The sequence below is a fragment of the Hemitrygon akajei genome, chromosome 11, assembly GCF_048418815.1.
Source record: "Hemitrygon akajei chromosome 11, sHemAka1.3, whole genome shotgun sequence".
Taxonomy (NCBI): domain Eukaryota; kingdom Metazoa; phylum Chordata; class Chondrichthyes; order Myliobatiformes; family Dasyatidae; genus Hemitrygon; species Hemitrygon akajei.
This window is the reverse complement of record NC_133134.1, coordinates 42,227,457-42,247,740: the sequence shown is the minus strand read 5'-3', so window position 1 is coordinate 42,247,740 and position 20,284 is coordinate 42,227,457. Positions and strand designations below refer to the sequence as shown.

The following is a 20,284-nucleotide window of genomic DNA, read 5'->3' as shown; positions in this document are numbered from 1 at the left end:
AATCCAGAACAAGGGGATCGGATAGTAGGCTGAGCCAGGGTACTGGAGATCAGGAGAAGTGGAGGAGTGGGAGGGTTGACCAAATGAGGTGGTGGCGAGATCGCAAGGTGGTACTGTGGCAATGCCAGGGAACTACACAAGGATGATTACTGAGTCTATGTGCAGAAAAGCATCATTTCATTCTTATGAAAAAGAAAAATAATTAAAACAAATCTCAGGGCAGGTGGTATCTGTGGAGAAGTAGAGCTAAGATTTAAGATCAAGGATTCCTTCTGTCAGGATTGCCTCAAGCTGCAGTTTGGCTGAAGCAGATGGCGAATTCAGTTTCCATCAATAGTTCCCCGTCCTCACTGATCACAGGTATCAATTGTGATGTACAGGAGAGTGGACTGAGGCTTATTTCCCTACTCTAATCAGCTATCAAGGGATTGCACAAGTCCTTGCACATATACTGGAGCTGTATGTACACATATCTGCATCAATTTGAATCTTTATAGCAGTTAGCGTAATGCTTTACCACAGAAGTGGTGGGAGTTCAAATCGGGCTGATGCCTGTAAGGAGTATCTACTTTCTCCCCATGACCGTGTGGGTTTCCTCTGGGTGCTCTGGTTTCCTCCTACATTCCACAGGTGTATGGGCTGGGAAGTTGTGGGCATGCTCTGTTGGCAATGGAGACATACGAACACTTGTGGGCTGCCCCAACACATCCTTGGACTGTGTTGGTTTTGCACGCAAAGCATTTCACCTTAGGTTTCGATGTTTCAATGTACACGCGACAAATAACGCCAATCTTCAATCATTTAAATCTTTTCTTTCAGCCTTCTTCCATGTTCTACAATGTAAAGGTTCTTGAAATGTGTAGGCCAGATCTATTCAATCCTTTTCTCATGCTCTATCACAGTCAATGTCTTCTCAACATTGGCCATCTCTTAATGTACATATTAATCATCCACCGTTTCCAAAGGTTTGTACTTCTTTCTCATAAAATCTATTATGCTTGCTAAAACTGAACTTCAGAGTATAAGTACTAGAGGTGAGTAATGCTGAATCTGAAAGGCCATTTACTGGCAACAACAAATGTTTATCAATAATTATTCGAGCACTTTAGATAGGACTTATGATTGCCACTCACTTTGAGCTAAAAAGACAAAACTAAACTCACAAGATCAGTAGTTGGAGCAAGTGTAAAGGGAATAAAACCTGTTAATGGATCAGTTTGAAAAGCCACCCAAGCATAACTCATAAGGTGTCATTAAATTACGAAACAAGAACAGTCAAACTTTCTTAAATTACCTTTTGCATAAGCCAGCAGGTTTTTATATATGGCTTTCTGATCGTAGAGATTTTGCGGCTGTTTGAATGAGCTCAGTACTGAAACACTGAAGAAAAATCAACAGAGATACATTAATTATAAGTGTCACTGGCACTTGTATTTAGAGTCATAGGCTGAAATTCTTCTCATTAGTACTTTTAATAAATGCATAAAAATCCCATGACTGCTCTACTGCATATTTATTTATGAGCTAACCTAGAATGAATTCATTATTGCAGTATTAGATAGAGGACTCTCACACCACAGCAGATTAGTTTCATGTGCACACAAACACACACATACCCATGTCTAAGACCCATTCAAAACTGCATAACACTGCTGAACTTTACAGCAGTGGTTCCATGCATAAAATACTCAATGCTTTGCTCTGCAGCAAGCATTTACCATGCCCTACCGACGTACTGTCAGGCTAACAGATCTTGTTCCAGCTCTATCGGAAAGCCTTGACAATCTCAGAACAAAAACGAGCATAGAGGCCTATTATTACAGATATAAAAATTACTTTTCCAAGAATAGGTTTAGCAAGAATCAGGAAGCCTTCCTTTCAGTTCAATACACAACCAACCTTGGGCAGGAAACATCATTATATCTGCTCCCTTCCCAATTTTCATCTGTCTCCTGAAGCTCCAGGCTCCTTTATGTCCCAAGGTCCAGATGGACATCGTTCCTTTAGGCTTTAAAAATTAGTGCAGCGAACTATTTGAGCAACTGGCTAACTCATCTTTAGACACAGGAGTTTGGTAGACGTTTGCCATTAAGAATAAAAAGCTATTTGGTCAAAAGGTTCAACAGCAAAAACATGAATGAATGGTACTTTTCAAACACTGTTTCAAGTCAACAGTTCTTAAAATAGAGAATATGGTCTTGATGACTTTCCATTACAACTATTCAGAGATGCGGAAAGCAAGAACAAAATGGAAAACATCAAGGTAATGGTGAAAATTCTGTGGAATGATACACACTCTGTTGGATCATTTATCTGACAAGTTTCTATGGACACTCCACTACTCAGTATTACTAAATCATCTGTCAAATTACTTTCAACTAATATAACTCAAATTACATTGGAAATATTCTTACATTTTTTCAAGCAAAAAGCATTGAAGTCTTTGGCTATTATTAGAGTTGAAGAGGGTGGTGCTGATGAGTGGCAGGGCTGGAATTAGCGTGGCATTAAGCCATTCATCTACATCTGTATCACTGACTCCAGAAATGCTTTTCTGAAACTCAAGCTGTAACCCCTCAACGACAGCAGCTAAAAGCTTTTCCTGGAAAAGACAAAATAAAGTGTTTAGAATGAGAATTGCTGCAGGGCAAAGCATTGACTATTTTAGGTATAGAACCAATGCTGTAAAGTTCAGTCAAATAAAAACAAACTCCATTATAAGCAGGTCCGATAATTTGTTACTTTCAGGGTAAAATACAGAGGGAATGCAGTTAGCACACTCTGATTTCATCACCCGTCCCTCACACTCTACATCAGTAACCCTCACTATCACACTAAATGTTAGCAGGTACTTGAGTGCTACCATTGAGTGGCAAATTAAATAAATAGTATGGATACTGAATCTTTGTATTTACCAATAAAAACAAAACACAACATTGCTGTGGCCAATCACGGATACGACCAGATAACATGTATGTTCAAAGTTGGGCAATGGCTAGAAAATTTACCTTTACTGCTGCTATTTATTGATTAGTTCCAATTTCATTTAGCAGAAGGGCTTGTGGACTTGGAAAGAATGGAAAGGAGGGTTGAGTTGGCTAAAAGGGATAAGGGAGTTAAATTATCAGCTAAAACAGTAAATTAGCAGGGTAAATCCCAGCAAAGGTATATTGCGACAAGGAAAGAAGGATGAAACTCTGATTAACTAAGGAAATTCAGGATGTTCTCAGTTTCAAAGAAAAGGCGTGCAAAGAAAGAGGCCATCCGGAGGATCAACAAAACTAGAAACCAACAAATAACGATAAAGAAAATTATAGGTGGAGAAGACAGAATCTGAGTGTAAACTAGCAGGTCATATAGCAGCAAAGAGTAATAGTTTAACAGCCAAATGAAAAGAAAAGAAGTATCAAAAGAGGATAATGATAGGATATTAAAAATGAGAAATACTGTAGTGGATTTGCTGCAATTTTCAATAATTATTTTGGATTGTTCATGGTGGAAGGCTTTAAAATATTCCAATACTAATAATAATAATAAAATAATCATTCACCAAATTCTTGCATTAACATACAAACTTAAAAAAGTCACACCTTACTATAAATACAAGCCTGATTCAGAATAACACAAATTTTATTACAGTCGATTCTTTATTACAGATAGGACAATCCATAATAACCGTCTGGATATACTACTACAGGATAATTAACAGATGTAACCATTCCAAACACACTTAACTTACAGAAATCAATAAGTGAAAAACATCAAAAATATGTTGAATTAAAAGAGGAAATTGAAAGATTTTGGAACAGGGACAAGGGATATATTGTCCCAACAGTAATTTCTACAACTGGTATCATCCCAAAGGCACTACACAATTGTATTAAACAATTAGGGCTACACAGCAAAATCTATGTAAATCTGAGGAAAATCGAACTTGAAGGCAGAGTAGAAGGTCAATGGCAGAAGTCTTATAAGTGTGGGTTCCAAGTTACAGATTCCTCAAAGTTGCTATGCAAGCTAAGAATGCTGGACTTCATTAATAGGGGATTGAGTTCAACATAATGTTGCAGCTCCATAAAACTCTGGTTAGACCACACTTGGAGTGTTTTGTTCATTCTGGTCATCTCATTGCAAGACAGATGTGGAATCTTTTGAGGGGGTGCGGAGGAGTTACAGTATGTGAGGAAAGAGTGAGTGAGCTAGGGTTCTCCTTTTTGGAGCAAAGCAGGATATGAGGCAACTTGATACAGGTATATGTAAGATTAGAAGAAGCATAGATAGAGTGAATAGCCAGCAACTTTTTCTCAGAGTGGCAATGGCATCCATTTAGAGTGATTGAAGGAAAGTTTAGGGGAGATGTCAAAGATATTTTTTTATATACACTGCAAGTTGTAGGCACCTGGAATGCACTGCTGGGGATAGCAGCAGAGGCTGATGCAATAGGGACATTTAAGAGACTCTTAGATAGGCATACTGTATGGATGCAATAACAATTGATGGTTATAGGTTGTGTCAGATGGAAGGGTTGTATTGATTGTGGAGTAGGGTTATACAAGTCAGCTCAACATCATGGCCAAATGGTCCATACTGTGCTGCACTACAGAGGGATTTTTAGCTTATCTGCACTTAACGCTACAGTCCAAATGGTAAAAGTAATATTTGCAACTTACATCTTGAGTTTTGGTGATGAATTCAACTAGAAGTAAGCTCAGATTTTTCCTGGATCGGATATTGATTAAAAGCCTAATCAAAATCTTATAGTCATCGATGAATCTAGGCATTCTCAGCAGATCAGCCAATTCCTTGGGATTGGTATTCTGTAACACCTGAAAAGAAAATTCCAATAAAGATAAATATTTTGGAGCAAGCTGTGTGAGTATACAAGAACTTCTGTTACAAATATAATCTTGTTCAGTTTTTGTATGTGGGAAATGAAGTTTGACCAATATATTAGCATTCCACACAAAATAAAACCTTAGCATTAGATTGTGACTGTTAATTATTTTCTTTTTAACCAGAACAATTTCTACAGATCTACTTCTGTGACTAAAGGCTACAGACATTGCTCACGTTTTGATGATGTCACTTCTCTCAGACCAATTGTTACCCAGCCTTTCCAGTGGGAATGGAAAGATATATGGATTAAAATAATGTCTTTGCAATTTCCATTCTCATCATTTAAATACATTACATATTAATTGACTCCAAACTGGAAAACTAAGTCCCAATTAAAAGTTAGAAGCAATAGATTTTTGGTTTTATTTAAACACCAAATAGCAATCCCTGCCTGGTTGCAACACACTTATAAAACCAGTACCATTGGCTAATGAAAATTTCTACAACAGCAAAAAAAATTAGCCCAGTAATTGGATTACTTAGCATAAGTTCTAACAGCATTCTGAGTATATTCAAACCTTAACAACTAGTTCAAGGTGCCTTCCCAAGGGAATGGACAATTAATTATTTGCTCCGCCTGAAGGGCCCATATTTCTGAACTGAATATATTTTTTAAAATGTCAATCCCAGTAGAAAAAAACCTCATTACAATAGAATTATTCATTTTTTACCTCAGCTAAATGTTCAGGAGATACCACTGAATATGCATCCTTCAGAGATAGAAAGTTGGAATAATTTTGGAAATAGGTCTTCAAATAATGAGCAAAGCTGTTGTTTTCATAACAATTAAGTGGGAATGCTGGAAAAAACAAAAAAAGGTTACTTCTCAATGATTCCATTTATGGAAAAGGATATTACAAGTTATTATTAACACTTAAAATCCAATTTATTCAAAGTGAAGCTGATGAATCTGTAAATGAGTCACAACTTCCAAAAACAAGCCATCAATTACTAACATGTCCATTCTGTTTCAGCCATAAAGGCTTCAAATAATATGAATACTTTGGTGATATTTTATGCTATGCTGCATGTACTTGTAAGTTATTTCTAATATTTATTCATGGGTTGTCAGCAGTATTTGGTGCCCACCCTTGGCTTCCAGAACACATTACAAGGTCAGTCTGCATTTGTTGGATACAATGACTTTAAATTAATTTAACTCAGCAAATCATTACATGATTAACTTCATATTTAGAAAAAAAAGTTAACAACTGTCACACTCTGAGGTTTTTGGTCCATATTTTAAGTTCAGACTATCTTGACAGTTGGTTTCACCTTCATTGGTTGAATAGTCAACTGACTAGGTACCAAGGGCTGGCGACTGAGTCATTCCATTATACAGTTCAAATCTGGACCTCCAACCCAACTCATCTGCACTGACCAAGTTGCCTAATTGAATTAGTCTCATTTGCCTGCATTTAGTCTATATCCCTTTAAACCTTACCTATCCAACTACTTCTTAAAATGTCATAATTCTACCCATCTCTACCACTTCATCTGGTACTTTGTCCCAGATTCTCACTACTCACTCTGTGAAAAAAGTTGCCCAAATGTCCCTCTTAAGTCTTTATTCTACCACATTAAACCTATGCCCTTCAGTACTAGACTCACCTATTCTGGAGAGAAGACTTTGGCTAGTCATCTTATTAATGCCCCTCATAATTAACTATACCTCTATAAGGTCACCTCTCAGCCTCCTATGCACAAAGAAAAAAGTCCTAGCCTATTTAGTCTCAATTTATAACCTAAACTGTCCAGTCCAAGGAATATCCTTGGAGATTGCTTTTGCATCCTTGCCAGTTTAATGACATTCTTAATCATAAACACAGTTTCTGCAAATAGAAGAGGCAACAGTGTCAAACAGGAGACAATATCCAATGCAGGTTAGTGTTTTGTGAGATGAAAACAAATTAGAATATAAAAGCAAGTATGTATTGCTGAGGCTTTGTAGGGCATTGGTTGGACTGAATTTGGATTACTGTGATCAATTTGGGGCCCTGTCTCCAAGGAAGGATGTGCTAATGCTGGAAACAGTCCAGAGGAGCTTCACAAGAAAGATCTCAGGAATGAAAGGTTTGACATTTGAGAAGCATTTCACGCCTCTGGGCCTGTACTTAATGGAGTTCAGAAGAATGAGAGGGGTTGAACTTGGAGAGGGTGTTTCCAGTAGTGGGAGAGTCAAGGACTAGGATGCAAAGCTTCAGGGTAATAGCATGTAGGATAGTCCAGCATCCAAGGGCACAGCTTCAGAATAAAGGGATATCCCTGTAAAATTGAGATGAGGAGGCATTTCTTCAGCAAAGGTGTGGCAGATCTGTGGAATTTGCTATCATAGAGTGTTGTGGAGGCCAAATAGATTGATAGGTTCTCGACTGGAAAGGTAAACGTGATGGGGACAACGCAAGAGAATGGGGTTAAAAAAAATCAGTCTTGATTGAATGACAGAGCAGACTTGATTGGCCAACTGTTCTAATTCTGCTCCTATACCTCATGGTGCTAAGAAAACTCGGAAATCAGAAAAGAGAACAGAAAATGCTAGATTATGAAGCATTTGTGGAGAAAGAAAGAGTCAACATTTCAGATCAACGATTTTTTAAAAGAACAACTGGTACTATAAACTTCCTTAAAAATCTATTATGAAGCATCTGTGGATAAAGAAATGGTCAACATTTCAGATGGACGATTTTTTAACAGAACAGCCGGTATTATAAACTTGCTTATAAAATCTATTAGAAAACAAAGAGTCAAAAGATTAGCAACTGGAGAAATAAGGTGAGAGACAGAAAATTTCACTAGAATGTATGCACACAAATTTGACAAATCACCAAGTTACACAGTATAATAGATCAGTTATACCTTTGGTATAATTTAATATGTTTTCATATATGGCTCCTTGATCACTGGAATTCAGATGCTCTTTAAAAAAACTCAGTATTGTAACACTAGGAGAAAAAAAACAGAAATTCACCATAGGCCATTAAAATAAAGAGAAAACACCCCTTCGAACAGCCACTTGAAGCTCATTGAATTAAAGACAATAGCAACATTTTCTAAGAACCATAGAACCACAGAAGATTACAGCACAGAAACAGACCTTTTGGCCCTTCTTGGCTGTGCCGAACCACTTTTCGGCCTAGTCCCACTGACCTGCACCTGGGCCATATCCCTCCAAACCCTTCTCATCCATATACCTGTTCAAGTTTTTCTTAAATGTCAAAAGTGAGCCCGCATTCACCACTTCATCTGACAGCTCATTCCACACTCCCACCACTCTCTGCGTGAAGAAGCCCCCCCAATGTTCCCTTTAAACTTTCCCCCTTCACCCTTAACCCATGACCTCTGGTTTTTTTCTCCACTGGCCTCAGTAGAAAACGCCTGCTTGCATTTTCTGCAATACCTGGGGATACGAATGGACAATAAACTAGACTGGTCAAAGAACACTGAGGCAGTCTACAAGAAGGGTTAGAGCCATCTCTATTTCCTGAGGAGACTGAGGTTCTTTAACATCTGCCGGATGATGCTGAGGATGTTCTACGAGGCTGTGGTGGCCAGTGTTATCATGTTTGCTGTTGTGTGCTGGGGCAGCAGGCTGAGGGTAGCAGACACCAACAGAATCAACAAACTCATTCGGAAGGTCAGTGATGTTGTGGGGGTGGAACTGGACTCTCTGACGGTGGTGTCTGAAAAGAGGATGCTGTCCAAGTTGCATGCCATCTTGGACAATGACTCCCATCCATAATGTAATGGTTAGGCACAGGAGTACATTCAGCCAGAGACTCATTCCACTGAGATGCAACACTGAGCGTCATAGGAAGTCATTCCTACCTGTGCCCATCAAACTTTACAACTCCTCCCTCGGAGTGTCAGACACCCTGAGCCAATAGGCTGGTCCTGGGCTTATTTCCACTTGGCATGATTAACTTATTATTATTTAATTATTTATGGGTTTATGTTGTTATATTTCTTCACTATTCTTGGTTGGTGTGGCTGTAACGAAACCCAATTTCCCTCGGGATCAATAAAGTATGTCTGTCTGTCTGTCATTCACTCTATCTATACCCATCATAATTTTATACACCTCTATCAAATCTCCCCTCATTCTTCTACGCTCCAGGGAATAAAGTCCTAACCTATTCAAACTTTCTCTGTAACTCAGTTCCTCAAGTCCCGGCAACATCCTTGTAAACCTTCTCTGCACTCTTTCAACCTTATTAATATCCTTCCTGTAATTAGGTGACCAAAACTGCACACAATACTCCAGATTCGGTCTCACCCAGCACTGATCCCTGTGGCACACCATTAGTCACAGGCCTCCACTCTACTCTACTCTACAAGGAGTAGAAAATCAAGGCTGTAGAGGCTGAATTATGGGTGGGCACATAACAGATGAAATTCAATACCTAGAAGGGTGTGATATTACATAAGAACATAAGGAATAGGAGCAGGAGTAGGCCATCCAGCCCATCGAGCCTGCCCCGCCATTCAATAGGATCGTGGCTGATCTGTCCGTAAACTCAGCTCCATCCACCTGCCTCTTCCCCATAACCCTTAATTCTCTTGCTACGTAAAAACCTATCTAACCATATCTTAAATATATTTAGTGAGGAAGCCTCAACTGCTTCCCTGGGCAGAGAATTCCACAGATTCACCACTCTCTGGGAAAAACAGTTTCTCCTCATCTCCATCCTAAATCTTCTCACCTGAATCTTGAGGCAATGTCGCTTAGTTTTAGTCTCACCTACCAATGGAAACAACTTTTCTACTTCTATCTTATCTATCCTTTTCAAAATTTTGTATGTTTCTATAAGATCCCCTTTCATTCTTCTGAATTCCAGAGAGTATAGTCCCAGATGACTCAATCTCTCCTCATAAGTTAACCCCTTCATCTCTGGAATCAACTTGGTGAACCTCCTCTGCACTGCCTCCAAAGTCAGTATATCCTTCCTCAAGTACGGAGACCAGAACTGCACACAGTAGTCCAGGTGTGGCCTCAACAGTACCCTGTATAGTTGCAGTATGACCTCCCTGCTCTTGAATTCAATCTCTCTAGCAATGAAGACCAACATTCTGTTTGCCTTCTTAATAACCTGTTGTAGCTGCAAGCAAACCTTTTCCAATTCATGAACAAGCACTCCCAAGTCTCTCTGCACAACAGCATGCTGCAATCTTTCACCATTTAAATAATAATCTGCTCTTTTATTATTCCTTCCAATGTGGATGATCTCGCATTTACAATGTTGTAAATGCTAGATCTTGGCTCACTCACTTAACCTATCTATATCCCTCTGCAGACTCTCCACATCCTCTACATTAAAATATTCTATTTTATCAGAAAAGACAATGGAAAAGAATACACACCATTACACGACACCGTTCCTTGCGACTGCAGGTCGCACACCTGACCTTAGCGTACATCAGGCTGCTGTTAATCGAGTACAGCACCACATTCAAAACACAATCATTCCATCCAGCTCATAATTGAGCTTCATAACCTGAGCCTCTGGATCTCCCTCTGTATTTGGGTACTTGGCTTTCTTATTGACAACCTTCAATCAGTGAGGATTGGTAACAACAAACGCTAGGTTACCCGGTTGAGTGGTGCTGCAGAAACAACCTCTTGTTCAATATTAGCAGAACTAAAGAATTGATTGTTGACTTCAGGAAGGGGAAATGTACACCACTTTTCATTCAGGGATCAGTGGTGGAGAGTGTCGACAGCTTTAAGTTTCAAGGGTTAACATACTGGGTGTCCTGCCTTGGCTCAGCACATCATAACAGAAGTGCACCAGGGCCTTTACTTTCTTAGAAGGTCACACCCACACTGAAAAATTTCGACAGATGTGCTGCTGAAACCACCCTGACTGGTTGCATCACGGTCTGGTAACGGCAGTTCAAATGCACTGAAATGCAAGAAGCTGCAGAGAATGGTAGACTTGGCCTAAATATCATGGGCACATCTCTCCACGCCTTTAGTAGCATTTATAAGGAGGCACTGGCTTAAGAAGGCAATACCTATCAACAGAGTGCTTCACCAGCCTAGCTATGTTACCTTTTCACAGTTACTATTGGGCAGGAAGTACAGAAAACTGTAAAAAAAAAACTCTCTCATAGTCCCTGTGCATATACGGTATGTACTTTCAACTTTGAGCTTGAATAAACAGGCTCCATCTAGCCTAAACACACTTCAGATACTCAAACATCCCTCAACCATCCGCCCTCTTCCATGATCTATCAAGTCCTTCTGTAAACTTAACTAACACCCTCTGCTCGCAGCATACATTGGAATCCGATGAATGTGCAATTCCCAGTTCCTTAAATCCTGTACACTACTTTAATTCCCAACAGATAAACCTCAAACACAAATGCAAATGATTACCCACAAAACTGTATAGATGATGTCCTGCTTCTTGGCCATGAAACAATGGGTCACTACAATTAATTAGAGATTACATTTGATTAGAAATGTACTTACATTTTATTGAATGGATAGCAGGGGAATCGCTCTCTATTTCTGGAAGAGAAAAGGAAGCTACTGATCAATGGCAGAGATGGAATTAGTGTGGAATTTAGCCATTTATTCAATTTAGGATCACCAACTCCAGACACACTTCTGGAAAACTCAAGCCGTACCCCCTCTATGATGGCAGCTGAAATATTTCTCTGAAAAGAGAAGAAATTTTGCTTTAGAACAACATATTTGCATGATAATGCAGCTAAATCAACTTGCTACATTTTGACTTTCCACCAGTCAGATATTTTTTAAAATTTCTTCTTTCCTTGTCTGTGAACAACACTGACAATTATCAATATTTGTTGTCAACAAGTAAAAATTAGTTTTTCTAAACTGGATACTAGGTTGTAGAGAATTGTTACCCTACTGAATGACAAATTTAAATTATAACTAGTTTCTTCCAGCCTTAACACCAATAACCGACAAGTTCTTTTGTGCAAGCTTTATCAGACCTTTTAGTGTTATGGATGAGATAACCAATTACTGCTTATTTTCTTTTGCAATGATGGGAAACCTCATGTAATTCTTTGAAAAAGTTCTGCAGTCATAGCGCACTACAACATAGAAACAGGCCCTTCTGCCCATCTAGCCAACTCTGAACTGTTATTCTGTCTATTCCCATAAGCCCACAACTGGACCATAGCCCTCCATACCGCCCCCCCCCCCCCGCACTCCCCATCCATGTACAGTACTTATCCAATCTTCTCTTAAGTTCAAAGTAAATTTATTATAAAAATACATGTATATGACCATATACTGTACAATCCTGAGGTTCATTTTCTTGTGGGTAATCACAGTAAAACACACAATAGAATCAAAGGCCACAGGCAACAGGACAGAAAACAACCAACATGCAAAAATATGCAAACTGTGCAAATTCAAAAGAAGAAAAAAGAAATAATAATAATGAATAAATAGGAAATAAATATTGAGAACATGAGATAAAGAATCTTTGATAGTGAGTCCAGTTCAGTGGGAGCATTTCAATGATGGGGCGACTGAAGCTAAGTGAAGTTATCCCCTCTGGTTCAGGAGCCTGATGGTTGAGAGGTAATAACTGTTCTTGGACCTCGTGGTGTGTGTCTTGAGGCTCCTATACCTTCTACCTGATAGCCTCTTAAATGCTGATTCATCACCACTCCTGATTTGGCCAATGGCAATGGAGTCATCAGCAAACTTAAATATGGCATTGGAGCTGTGCTGAACCGCATTGTTATAAGTATTAAGTGGGTACAGCAGGGAACTAAGCACTCATATTGCAATCAAACCCACATCCAGTATATCCGATGGCAGCTCATTCCAAGACTCATCACCTTCTGAGTGAAGAAGGTCCCCCTCAGGTTCCCCTTAAAAATTTCATCTTTCACCCTTAACCTATGACCTAGTCTCACCCAACTTCAGCAGAAAAAGATTGCTTGTGTTTACCTGTCTATACCCTCATAATGTTGTGTACCGCTATCAAACCATCCCTCGTTCTTCTATTCTCCAGGTGATAAAAGTCCTAGCCTAACTCACCCTTTCCCTATAATTCAAATCCTCAAGTCCTGGCAAAATCCTTGTAAATTTTCTGTGTACTCTTTCAAACTTATAGATGTCTTCCCTGTAGGTAGGTGATCAGAACTGCACACAATACTCCAAATTAACTCTCACTAACATTTTATACACTTCAACATAACATCCCAACCCCTATCCTCAATACTGTCACTTACGAAAGCCAAAGTGCTAAAAGCTCTTTTTAAAATCCTTTCTACCTGTAATGCCACTCTCATGGAATTATGGATCTGTATTTCCATATCCCCCCATTCTACTGTGCTCCTCGGGTGAGACAGCCTGATTGAAACATGAAAGATCCCAAGAAGTTCTGACAGGGTGGATGTAGAGATTGAGTTTTCTCTTGTAGCACTGGGCCATCCTTTAAAAACACAGGGTCACTTATTTAAGATCGAGATATGGCAAATTTTTCTTCTCTTGAAAGGCCATAAGTCCTAAAATTTTCTTCCTCAAGATGGGGAGTGGGGGGAGGGGAGGGAACAGAATCTTTGAATATTTTTAATACAGAGATAGATAGACACTCGATAAGGGAGTGAGAGTTTCTCAAAGGTAGATGGAGAGTTTAAATTACAGATAATGTTGAATGGTGGAACAAGTACAAGGAATTGAGGGACTTGTAGAGCTGATATGAGTATTAAAGAACATAATTCCATAACCCTTGTGATATTCACATACCCAATTTGTCTTGCAGCTAGTATGCCCACTATCCATTTCTTAATCTCTGAGTGAAAGGAACAGATATATTCTCAGGTACCACATGGCTCTAATAAAATTGACAGTATAGCTAGGGAAGCACTAAACAGTGAAATCTCAGGAGTGAAAGCAACTTACATTGTGGCTCTCCATGAAGAATTGCCGAATAACTGCAGCCAACTTTTGGACTGGTTGAATACGGATTAAGATGCTTGTCAGAATGCTGTAATTATCAATGAATCCAGGCCTGTTTAGAACTTCAACCAATGCACTGTCTTCGACGATTTTCAACACCTGTGAAATACATTAAGGAATTTCCTTACTCTATGTACGCAACAGGAATCAGACTGGGCAAAACACATAAATGAAGAGGAAGTTACAGCAACAAAAGCATTATTTGCCGTATAGTTTAAACATGTAACCTTAAATGGATGTTTTAGTATGGGGTTAAAAAATAAACATGGTGGCCCACAGTCTCACCACTCTAATTCTACTATTGTCAGCAGGCAAACAGCATAACCTACAGTGTTGGAATACAAAGTCAGGCTTACCTCTGACACAAATGGTATTTTAATTGCAAATCATGATACGATACCTAGTTTCTGACTCATCAATGCTATCTGATAAACATTGCAGGAGGTGGTCAGTGTCATTGCACTGGACTACTTTTGCTGCCTTAAAGTTCCTTAAGGTTGTTATAGCTGGGGGGTGGTAGTAGGGACAAGCTCCCACTATCTATTAAATGCTCCTAATGGTGTGTGCCTCAAATAGCCTCTGACAACCAAAACCAGCTCCTGGCCTTCACATGTGGCTTAGCTACTAAGCCCGGCAGAACCATTTCTATTGACAGGAGAAGGGGTAAAGGGGGATTACAGGTGCCTTCGAGCCAGTCGCTTCAGGCAGATGGGGCTTGTCAGCAGTGGTTGTGATGCACCATCAATAACTCTCTCTGAGACGTAAAGGCGAGGTATCGGCTTTTATTGACTGGAAGAAGGAACAAGCAGTGATTGACCACCATACTACATCCTGGAGACAGAGAGGCCAGGCTCAGACCTCATCACCTTTATACAGGGGTCTGTGGGAGGAGCCACAGGAGCAGTCAGCAGGGGGCGTGTCCAGACAGGTATATGTAGTTCACCACAGGTTCGCAGCTCATCCTGGAGAAGGAAAGCTCTGATCTCAAACCTCCGCTGCTTTGCAGCGAAACCCTCTCATGGGGAAGGCTTTGGGAGTAAATCCTGAGGGAAAAATCCAGAGCTGGAGTCCCTAAGGCAGCCCTACGTTGAGTTCGATGCAGAGTGTGTGGTGAACTACATATACCTGTCTAGACTGCTCCTGTGGCTCCTCCCACAGACCCCTGCTGACTGCTCCTGTGGCTCCTCCCACAGACCCCTGTATAAAGGCGATTGAGGCCTGAGCCCGGCCTCATTCTCCAGGATGTAGTGTTGTTCATTCTTCCAGTCAATAAAAGCCAATATCTCGTTTCTTACGTCTCAGAGTGAGTTATTGATGGTGCATCAGAGTGGCAACTCCTGCAACATTGCTGGTGCCGAACTGTGTCAGTCTCTGCTGTTCCTTTGGGTTCATCAGATGCATGGAGAGGGGGAGCTTGCTACATGGGCAACCGCTTGCTCTCCATATGGTACTGCCCCGGCTTGCGTTTCTAGACAGCTAGGACACAACAGCATGTCCTGACCGACGGAGGCCTCGTCATCATCACCTCTTTTGCTGCCGGAACTTCCAGCAGAAATTCCAGCTCCCAAATCACGACTCGCACATGGTTGCTGCTGCAACACCTTTTAAAACAACTTTCATTATTTGTAATAGACGTCAGGTCTTTTTCCCTTCATTCTACATGGCACAAAGTAGATGAGAGGCAGCAACAACATCCTCATAAAGACCACGAACACCATGATCCAGGGCTCTCAGAAAACAACTGGTAAAGCTTGGCTCCATGTTATATGCTATCCCTGCCTCTCATACTCACATATTACATGCAAAGAACCTCAGTGGGCCCTCTGAAGTGAGAAGGGCAAAAGACGCCTGTGTTTATTCAGGCGAGCTACTGCACTGGAGTATTGCTTGTTGGATCAAAGACAGACAATGCTGGAGCCCCTTAAAGTCATTACCACCTTGAAGTTTTACATTATGTTAGCTCTATAACATTGATGACAATACGTCTCCCGGTCTGCAGTACATAGCTGCATTACTCAATATTAAGACACCCTTTGTCAATGCCAAGCAGAACATCACCTTTCTCACTGTCTGTACCAAATCTCGAAAGACACCATAAAATGTAAGTCTCTCATTCTTCCTATCACCATCACGGTTTATTGGGAAATGGTCAGATCGGCACAAGTACTCCAGGTCAGTAAATACAGCAGATTTGCTTTGGATTGTATGCTGCAAATGAAATTATCCTATAAGCTCTTAAGAAATGCTTAAATCAAATTTCTTTGCAGCATTACAGAATTTGTTTAAAATACCCCAGTCTGGAACTGGAGAATTAAAACAGAAACAGTAAATGCTGGAAATATTCAGCCAGTCAGGCTACGTCTCTGGGAACAGAAACAGAGTGAATGCTTAGGGAAGGTCAGGGATCCTCGATTAGAACTAGTCAGACCTTCATCAGCACTACAAAATGAACAGTTTAATTGTAATGGCTACCAAGTAAATAATACTGATCTGCATTCCAAACCACAGTCACCTCATTTCACAAGTAACTTTAATCTTTACCTCTGAAAAAACATCAGGTGGCATCAGAGTGTATACATCCATCAGAGTTAGAAAGCGACTGACATATTGAAATGAGCTCTTCAAGAAGACAACAAAGCTTCGGTTTTCATAACAGTCAAGTGCCAATGCTGATCAAAAGAAGGAAGAACTTGGTTACTTTTCAATCATGTGAATCACAGAAAACTTGTCATAAACATCTGTATTTAAGTTAAGCAAGGAGATTAAAAAACAAGTATTGTTTTCAATGAAGATTAAAATAGCTAACAGCAAGAGTATCTATTAATATTCTGTTTCATTATGTACAGTAAAACTAAAATTCTATATAGCTAGCTGATAGCATTGCTGTCCATTTTTTTTTTGAAGTAGTATTTTCCTTTAACCATCAGTTGTTTTAAGGACATTTAAGTGACAACGTGGATCTGGATTCACTTGCAGATAGAGAGTGTTAAGGCAGGGGGCCCTCTTCCTTAATGATATTTTACAGTTGATATCACAAATTTAAAGCGAGGTTGCCAAGTCATAAAATTTCTTAATCCATTAAAATTTTAATTGTTGGATGTCTGACTTCAACAGAAATAAAAATGGTAGATGCAAATATTTAATGTACTTGAAAAAAAGATTGAATTTGTAAGAGATGTGCCTGCCTCTGAAAGGTAGGTATGAGTCATTTATTTTTCATATTTATAACATGGCAAATTATACTTCCATTTACTTATAAAACTTTCTCAAGGTGTCACGCCATGAAAATATTGCATACAATTAAAAATTGTTCATTTATATACTGCCTTTCTGGACATGCAAGTGCTTAAATTAATCAAACATTTTAAAAATGTAGTCACTACTGTACCTTAGAAAACTCAACACACCATTGCTACCCCCCCCAAACAACGGCAATGCTTCAACGATCAAACAATACGTTCAGTGCTGTTGAGAGTTACAGCAAATACACACTAGAACACAAGGTATATCTGCCCTTTTATTCTTCGAAGCAGTGCTACCTATTATTGAGGGTCATAATTTAAACTCCATTCAAACGACAGCACTTCTGACTCTGCGCCATTTGCTCAGTTGTTAACCTTGATTTTGTGCATCACAGATTATGATTCAGAAGCTCGGGTAAAGCAAAACTAATACACTTAGCATGACAGTGCACGTCGTATCAGAAAACTGCAATCAAAGGTATCAAAATCAGAATGGTTTTGTTACACTAATTTTTCATTTATTATGGGTCAAATAATAAGTCGCAAGACAGTGAAGCAGAATTAGGCCATTTGGCCCATTGAGTCTGCTCTGCCACTCTCTCATGGCTGATTTATTTTCCTTTCCAACCCCATTCTCCTATGTTCTCCCAATAACCTTTGGCCTTCTTAAGCACTTATCAACCTCCGCATTAAATATACCCAATGTCTTGGCCTCCACAATTATCTGTGGCAAAGAATTCTACAGATAAACCATCCTCTAGCTAAAGAAATTCCTCCTCATCTGTTCTAAAGGGACGCTCTTCTATTCTGAAGCTGTACACTCTGGTTTGAGACTCTCACTATTGAAAACATCCTCTCCATGTCCACTCTATCTTCAAAATTCAGTATGTTTCAATGAGCATCCTCTTCATTCTTCTAAAGTCTAGCAAGTACATGACCCACAGCCATCAAAGTGCTCCTCATTCATAAAATTTTTCATTCACAGGATCATTCTCATTAATCTACTTTGGACCCTCTCCAATGCTAGTACAACCTTCCTTAGGTATGGGGCCCTCTGGCCAATGCCTTATAAAGTCTCTACATGACATCGTTGTTTTTTATATTCTAGTCCTCCTGAAATGAATGCTAACATTGCATTTGCCTTCCTCACCACCAACTCAATCTACAAGTTCACCTTTAGGGAATCCTGCACTAGGACTCCCAAGGCACTTTGCACTTCCGACTTGTTCACTGTTTAGAAACTAGCCTATGCCTTTATTCCATCAAAAACAAAATCATTAAAAAGTTAACTCATAGGGGCATACATTCTTAACTAAGGAAGATTAAAAAAGATCAAAACACTCCTTATAAGATTATGAAAATATTGCTGCATTAAACATACTCAGCACAATTTCAATTTCAAGGAAATGCTTTAAACATGATAGAAAATTTTGACAAAGAAATTTATTTGCAACATGCTGGGTAATTACAATTGGTTTTCCATCATACCTGTGGTATTAAGATAATTAACGATCCACTCTTTCAGCACAATCCTGCGCATTTCTGGTGACATTTCTCTGAATCCTTTAATCAGTCCTTTTACACTATCACAGAAAAAGACAATTAGAATTATTGAATAGGTCCCCATCATACAAAATCTTTCTTCATTAAGTATGGACATTTTTAAAATGCAAAATATACCCTCATTGCAAATGTTAGGTCTTTTTCATACTTGGTACAAAAATCCAGAGTATTTGCCTAAAAATTAGTCAACATATGAAAAGGCTCCTTAAGCAATCAGTTCATGGCAGACAAACTAATATCATCTTCATGGATGTACTGATGCAAACTTCAAAGTAGCATCAGGTCCAAAGTGTCATGCACTACTGGGCAGGCCCTAAACACTTAAGGGCTTTCCATCAGTCATCTCACTACTGGGAAGAATGTGAAATAAATTAGTCCAGTCAAAGGTCAGATACAGGAGAGAAGCCCAGAGGCATGGGAAAAAAAATGTCAATGCATGGTGTGTGAATAAAGACTAAAAGAGTCAGGGCAAGAGTTTTCTGACGAGGGCACACTCCGGGATAAGAATAGTAGAAGGTTTAGTGTTGGGTTAGGACCATTAATCAAGGGTAAATCTAGTGGTAGAATTAACAACCAAATGTGTGAAAACCAAACTGAGTTTGGTAGTTGGAGGAGTGTAAGAGCTGGGGGAGCTCAACAGGGAAAGACCAACTATTGAGGCAGCAGGGGTTCATATTCAGTTGGCTGAGAGATTCAGGCAAGGGTCATGAACTCGGAGGAAAGGTCTGCAGGAGAGATGGATCTATGAGCTGAGCGAAGGGCGCTGAGTAGGCTACGGTCAATTATGGAAAACTCTGAACATCCTCTACATAGCACCATCCAGAGACAGAGAAGCAGTTTCAGCGACAGGTTACTATCGATGCAATGCTCCTCAGACAGGATGAAGAGGTCAATACTCCCCAATGCCATTAGGCTTTACAATTCAACCGCCAGGACTTAAGAACTTTTTAAAAGCTATTATTAATGCTTTTTGAGATAGTGATTTAGATGCATATCATATTTTTTACTGAGTTAAGTATTGTATGTAATTAGTTTTGCTACAACAAGTGTATGGGACATTGGAAAAAAAGTTGAATTTCCCCATGGGGATGAATAAAGTATCTATCTATCTATCTATCTATGTTACACAGACCCACCCATTTCAGGTTCTCACCTCTTGCTTGGGCACTGCTCATACAGGGCACTTTAAGCCCTGCTGAAGCAGAGCACAGAGACATGGAAAAGCTGTTGGCTGCCATTAATTTTGTCCAAAGCACACCAAACATCAACACATCCAGCACATAGAGGCACTTGAACAAAAACTGCTGACTGTAGAAGTCTACAATTTACAATCAAGTCTGAAATTGGTCTGCACGCACCACTGCACCAGAGAGGTAATCACAGATACACAGAACAAGGTGTGAGATGTCTACAGCTTCTTCTAAAAGGAGTGCACGACTGACACCGTAGATCATTTCTCATTGAATTGAAGGATTTCTGACCACAGTAGAAACATTAAATTGATTTCTAGAAGCCAAACTGAGATCATACACTGATATAAACTACAAACAATGGGGCAAATGTCAATACTATCCATTATAGTATCAAAGCCCTTTAAAACAAAATGGATAACTTATTTTCAATGTATGCTGTT

At 39.5% G+C, this 20,284-nt stretch overlaps 1 protein-coding gene across 1 annotated transcript in view; it reads right to left on the bottom strand.

The window, feature by feature from the left end:
• Nucleotides 1-20,284, bottom strand: part of LOC140736333 (uncharacterized) — a 457,303-nt gene that overhangs the window by 231,447 nt on the left and 205,572 nt on the right. Inside the window, exons 60-68 of the mRNA XM_073062333.1 lie at nt 18,577-18,671; nt 16,388-16,515; nt 13,790-13,945; nt 11,369-11,556; nt 7,753-7,838; nt 5,568-5,695; nt 4,671-4,826; nt 2,415-2,602; nt 1,295-1,380 (exon numbers count right to left, since the gene is read on the bottom strand). Coding sequence (XP_072918434.1) covers nt 1,295-1,380; nt 2,415-2,602; nt 4,671-4,826; nt 5,568-5,695; nt 7,753-7,838; nt 11,369-11,556; nt 13,790-13,945; nt 16,388-16,515; nt 18,577-18,671 — 1,211 coding nt within the window. The remainder of the gene's footprint in view (nt 1-1,294; nt 1,381-2,414; nt 2,603-4,670; nt 4,827-5,567; nt 5,696-7,752; nt 7,839-11,368; nt 11,557-13,789; nt 13,946-16,387; nt 16,516-18,576; nt 18,672-20,284) is intronic.